The following is a 6,761-nucleotide window of genomic DNA, read 5'->3' on the forward strand; positions in this document are numbered from 1 at the left end:
GATGATGAAGAGTTCATCTTTGTGAATTGTTGGAGAGTCTCAGTTAGATGAGCGATGGACTCCTTTATGTCTCCATCCTTCTTTGAATCTTCATTGGCGTTTGGAGGAGTTTCACCAACGGAAGCCACCTTCTTTTTGAACTTGGGGCAATCCGGACGAATATGGCCCGGTTCATTACAATTATGACAAACGATTTTCCTTCCTCCACCACCATTATTCTTCCAAAAATGTGGTGGTTTATATGTTCTTACATTGTTGCCGGGTCTAGACACGGCATGAACTTCATCAACATCTCGTTTTAAAGCCAAACGAGTTTCTTCTTGACATAAATCGGCTAAAATATCACTTAGAGGAGTAGAGGCCCTATGAAGAAGGGATCCTCTAAGTTGCTCAAATTCGGGGCGATGCCCATGAATAAATTGAAAGAACCTTTCTTTTTCCATTTGCTCTTGCCTCATGGCAATAGCACTACCTTCCCATTGAGGTTCGAGAAGGACAAGTTCGTCCCATAGAGAGGATAGGGCACTATAGTAGTCCCTAATACTCATATCACCTTGCTTGGTAGCCCTTACCTTCTCTTGAAGAAAAAAATGTCTAGCAAGGTCCCTTTGAGTGTACATGCCTTTCATAAAAAACCAAGCTTCATTAGCCTTCTTGAATTTGGCAAGATTTGCACAAATCTTTAATTCGACATTGTTCATGAACCATGCTAAGATTTTAGCATGCTCACTTTCCCAATCTTCTATTTTAGAGGAATAGTCAAGGATAGCCTTCTCCTTTTCTTCTTCATTTAATGCTTTTTCCTCATTACCTTCAAATTTAGTCAACTTTAATTGTGGTTCTGGAACGGTTCCACATACATAACCCCAAAGTTTCTTACCTTTGAGATTGTTCTCCATTGCGGCTGCCCACATGCGATAATTGGTCCCATCCAATTTGAATGAAAGATCGATTTTTGCATCCTTGTTTGCCATTTGTAGAAGAAGACTATGAAGGCAAGAAAGAGAAGGATATTGCTTGTCAAAAGAGGATCCGATGAAGCTTTTTCAACCAAGGCTCTGATACCATGTAATGAAGTGCCAACCGAGAGAGGCAAGAACTCCAAGAGCAAGCACGGAAGCACGCACATACACAAGAGGCCACTAGAGGGCACACAATAAACCACAAAAAAGTGGTCAAGCACACAAAGAAGAAAAAAATATATTTCATTCACTAAATGCTTCACAAGAAGCTTGAGAAATACATGGGGCCATGGCCCTTATTTATACACAGCAAGGGACCCAAGGAGGGGCTCCCATAGGGACGTTGGAGCCCCTCCAACGGTCATATTTATGACCGTTGGAGGGGGGTCCAACGTCTCTATGTGGGACCCCCTTTAACAATAAAAAAGAAATAAATAAAAAAGAAAAAGAAAAAGAATAAGAAAGGAAAAAGAAAAGGAAGCATATCTAGGATATGCGTGTACATGTGAAATGACATAAATACCCCTATCGGGTATTACAATATAAATATATATATTTATATATATAGATAGACATATAGACATATATATGACTATATATATGTGTATATGTCATAACCTATATATATAAATATATATATACAACATATTTTAACAGGCAAGTAATCATAACTGACAAATAAATAGCAGTGTGAACCTTAGTTGAAACTAATGAGAAGGATTTATATCCATTTTACTTTGAAAATTTTGAAATTTATGTTATATCCATTTTAGTTCGAAAATTTTGAAATTTATGTTATTTTAGTATTTTTTCCAAACATACAAAAATAATAACAGGGAGAGAGAAAAAACATCAATTAACCTAAACTAGGTTAATCTATTCATTGTTCTTGAATGAGCCCCCGTCTGTATAGAGAGATAGAATGGGACACAAGAAAAGGACGTGCATGTTGGTTTAGAAATTGTGAACCTAGAGAAAGGGAGTGGAGCAGGATGATGGAGAATTTAGGAGAACATGTAGTTCTGCACATGTGGGGAGAGAGAGAGACTCAGGACAACAATAACGATGACATTGACAGAATGAACTAGTGATAATGATGTAGCTGGTATTGTCTATTATATCTTTAAATTACAATAAAACTATTAAAGATAACCATGACGATCAACACACATTTGACCATGTCAATCATGGTTGGCTACCTTTGACTGGGCTGGGCACAGCATTGACTGTGTCACAGCATGTCTCACATTGCACAAACACGTTGTGTCAAGCCAAGAGGTTGGCACAAGCCCAAATTGTGCCAACCAAATTGGCATATCCCTGTGACATGCGTTAACATGCACACATACACACATGTGCCCACATACATACCAAAGAAAAAAGAGCATATTGTATGACATTACCATTGCATTTATGTTTTCCTAACTAAATAACTAGCCCATGAAAACTTGGAATCTAAAGGAATTTTTCATGTTATCAAGTTCTTATCACCTCTTAAAGACGGATTGTGGGCAACCTTATGCAAAATATTGACACAATCATATTTCTTTTCAATGACATAGAGGTATACATATCACTTATAGATTTGTTTTAGAATTTGTTAGTGAGGGGGAAAATGCCCCTGCCACACAAAAGAGAGAGGGAGAGAGGATCTCTCATGGGGACATTAGAGAGAGAGAGAGAGAGAGTTTAGGAAGTTATCTATATGGGGATATTAGTTACCACAAAATAGAAAGAGAAGAGAAAACGATAAGAATATATCAATTCTTAATAAAGATTAGCTCATTTATGGATAATTTTCATATCAAAGAGTGTGTATAAGACTGTAAGTGTGCATGTGTGTGTGTGGGTGAGACCGCCCTTTTCTAGTCTGTGATTAAAGAAACATGACAGCAAGGTGGGAGGTGTTGCCGCAAGCCCAAATGGGCATGTCCCTATGACATAGGTTAACAAACACATGAATCCATATGCACATATGCATACACAAAAAAAAATCAAACAGAACATTTGATATGGCATTACCATTACATTTAAGATTAATTAACCAATAATTCACCCATGAAAACATTGAATCCAAAGGTATTTTATGCTAATCAAACTCTATGATTAAAGAATTGGTCTATTACACATGTTACAAACATGAAGAACAGTATGTATTAGGTTCTGGCAAAAATCATTATTTACTAATACCACATGCAAACAACAAATGAACTTCACCATGAAAATCTATAAATTAACAAAAACATGCTCTTCTTATAATGACAATAATTTATCCCCAATCTTGTTCTGTTATATGAATTGCCTAAAACACCTTTTGGGTTTTACATAAAACACCATCCGTTTAAAGATTATGGTAAACAGGATGTTGGTTATGCCTTTTGAGCAAAATTAAAATAGTACAACTACAGTTCCTTGCTTGTAGAAGCATGGTTCCTTAAATCCTGGAACTCTGATGCTTATCGATGGAACTGCAATTCCCATGCCCAGGGGATCAAATACAATAGGACAAGCAAGCTTCAAAATTATGTAGCTTCCAATTTCCAATGTCTCTAATTAAGAGATTTTTGAGGATACGTAGGTGCTTCAAATAACTAGAGTTTGATGACCGCAAGAAAAATAGGCAGATTAAGATAGCAATAGCCCTGTCAATGATATCCCAATAAAGAAGAAGATAAACTAATTTCATTTGATATAGCACACAGGTGTATAATGAAAATGTGAAACAGATCCTGTGCGTAAAATACAATCTGACGGGTTTAAGGAATGAGAAAAAAACAGAGGTCCGATAAGGATCTTGACACAACCACTACGAGATTGCACAGAATAAAAGTGAAGGCTGTGGAGCTACTCCTAAGTTTGATCTTAGCTATAAATTTATAGATGTATAGAACTCAAATAGCCAACCCATTTAGTGGAATTATAAATGCACACACACGCAAACAAGCATACACGAATATGTTGAGAGAAAGATGCATATGAAACAGAGATTGGGGGCAACCAACATCGAGTAAACTTTACAAGAACATGCAAAATCACATTGATTCCAACAAGCACAAGTATTCCAAACCCCGCCCACACGATCCAGGGAAATAGTAGTTTAAAAAAATCCTCTTGTTCTCTAAAGATTTTCGAAAAAAATAATAATAATAAATCATAACCTTTTTCATGCTATTCCGAAAGAAGCACCAAATCAACCCTAAAAACGTCTAGAGACAGACTTCATGATTATCACGACCACCACCATCAAGAACAAAATCGAAGCTCTAATAAACTGCAACACAAACCCATGAAAAGGAAGCCGACCAACGTGCAATTATAGCAAGAATAAACCAAAAATAAAACAGCAATGAATAACAGAATCAGTCCAGCAAAGCAAAATGCTCGCTGAACAAATCATAGGCGCATGAGAGAGTGAGCTCAACACGTCGACATGCACACGCATACCGTCTTTAGCACACAAACACGCACAGAAACCAACAACCAACAACAACTACAAAAATGAAAGAAAACTGGAATCCCACTGATCATCGAGCAAGAATTTACGAAATTCGACGTAACCAGCGATCATTCGAACATTGCAGAACAATGAGACAGTAAAAAAAATCGAAATAAAAAGACTGGAAGAAGAGGGTACGGAGTCGTCTCTGGAGATCTTGAACTGGCGTTTGTCGGAGCGGGCGGCGCCGGAGTTGGGGACGGGTTCGATTTCGTCCTCGAAGTCGTCGTCGTCGTTGTAGAGAGGCCTCCTCCCCGACCTGATCCGGAGCCTCTCCGCCATGCTCGTAATCGTCATATCCTGCAGATACAAAGAGACACGCAGAGAAAGATTTCCCTCAAAAACAACTCGCTTCGTTCGCCGGAAAAAAAAAACTGAGACAGTAATCGAATTGAGCAGCAGAAGCACTACCTTCGGCATGATGCGATCGGCCACGGACTACGGGGGAGAGTGAGAGTGTTGTGTGGAGGAGGAGGGAAAGGGCTCAGGCGAATGGCGGAGCCCTAATGGCGGTCAAGGCCGGACGACCCAGAGAAGCATAACCGACTGTCCCACTGAGAGAGCGGATCGGGTCGTGCTCTTTTATAGGGACCGACTGGTCGCCGGAACAATGGCCCCCACACCTTGTTGTGCCTAGGGATGGCAGTGGACCGAGGGACAACCGGGTTCCGCCCCGCCTAGCCCCGTTTGGACCGGGGATGAAGGGCATGAAACGGGGATGAAGGTTAAAATCTATCCCCGGATGAAGGCGGGTATGGACTTACTCCCAATCTCCGCCCCGCCCCGCCCCGCCCCGCCCCGCCCCATCTCCATCCCAATCTCCACCTAGCCCCGCCCCGTCCTCAATGGTTTAAGGGATGACTATAGACTAAGGGAAAAATGGAGACCCATCCTGTGTCGCCCTCATTTGGACCAGGGATGAAGGCGGGGGTGGAGGTTAAAATTCATTCCCGTGCGGGGATGGAGGCGGGGACGAAGGTTTGGATTTTGAAAAGGGAAGGGGGGTGGAGACCTTGTCCTCCGCCCCCGCCCCCGCCCAGATTCAGTGCCATCCCTAGTTGTACCTGCTTTTCGGGCTGAATCATATCAGACCAAATCTAGATCTAGATCCGTAAATATAAGGTTAAATCCAAAACTAAAATGCATATGGGAATAGAACGAGAACAAACAATTTACATGTGCAGGGGTAATTTATTTTGAGACCTAGCCGTGCTGCCTGCCTTACTCAGTTGTCGTGACAAAGTAAAACTTTGTGGGTTTACACTTTTCCCCAATAAAGTCACCATATTTCAGCTTGTGCAGGGTGACGCCCATAAAATTTGAACCTAGACCCACGCACCTAGGTGCCTAGACCTCATCCCACTACTCCAAACCCCTTTGGGGAGAATCTCATTAGAAGTTTGATGTGACCCATGGATCGGGCATTATGCTTTTACATCTTACTTAGAGCACTCCTTTACTGCCCAATTAGGGATGTCAATGATTCGGATGTCATATGACATTCAAACCGGATTTGACTCTGATTAGTTGGACCTGGTAAAGGAAACTGGATTTGATTAACAACCAGGTTGGGATTTGGTATAGCATTTCTTAACTGAATCCCATACATATCTCAACTCTAATTACATGTATTTAATTGCAATCAGTATTACCCTTTCTCCATCTAAATCCGACGTCGATTAGTCAAGATGCAGTTAGTTGGATTTCATATTCACCATATCCAACCCGAGTCCGAATCATTTACATCCCTTTCACCAACTCTACGTGAAGCTTCAATCGATATGTTATCGTTCATGAAATGCTAGATAACAACTCTCAAATTTCCAAATATTTGCCATCTTCTTAATGCACACACACACACACACTTAAGGTCATGTCAAATATCTTATTAATCATCATTCTAGAGCAGTGTACCCAAGATTGCCAGTTCATCAGCCAAAATGCTGATCTACTGTGATCGATCTCGATGACGATTTCGCACGTCCGTTTTTATAAACAACACTGTTGAGCCGCTTAAATGGCCGATTAAAAAGCCAGTTATGTGTCAATATATTACCTCTCCCTGCATCAGAAGTGGGAGAGGGTGAGTGTTCACGAAATTAAAAAATGTATATTTGTTTTATGATACAATCATAAAAAATAAAATAAATTTTAATATTGGTATAGATATAAATTTTATTTATTTGTTTACAACCTGACTAAACTGCACCCAACACAAAGACCTGGTGGGACTGGATCAGCCTGCCATACCTACGGTGGTCGTGTCAGCAGCTTAAAACTCTGAGGTTAGGACACTGCCCTAA

At 40.3% G+C, this 6,761-nt stretch overlaps 1 protein-coding gene across 1 annotated transcript in view; it reads right to left on the reverse strand.

Moving 5' to 3' along the window:
• LOC149835256 (CHD3-type chromatin-remodeling factor PICKLE-like) overlaps positions 1-5,016 on the reverse strand; it is a 94,121-nt gene extending 89,105 nt beyond the window's left edge. Inside the window, exons 1-2 of the mRNA XM_090011772.1 lie at positions 4,870-5,016; positions 4,597-4,758 (exon numbers count right to left, since the gene is read on the reverse strand). Coding sequence (XP_089867898.1) covers positions 4,597-4,758; positions 4,870-4,878 — 171 coding nt within the window. The 5' untranslated portion in view covers positions 4,879-5,016. The remainder of the gene's footprint in view (positions 1-4,596; positions 4,759-4,869) is intronic.
• Between the last annotated feature and the right edge of the window lie 1,745 nt (positions 5,017-6,761).

Source organism: Nuphar pumila, chromosome 6, assembly GCF_984573655.1.
Source record: "Nuphar pumila chromosome 6, dmNupPumi1.hap1.1, whole genome shotgun sequence".
Taxonomy (NCBI): Eukaryota; Viridiplantae; Streptophyta; class Magnoliopsida; order Nymphaeales; family Nymphaeaceae; genus Nuphar; species Nuphar pumila.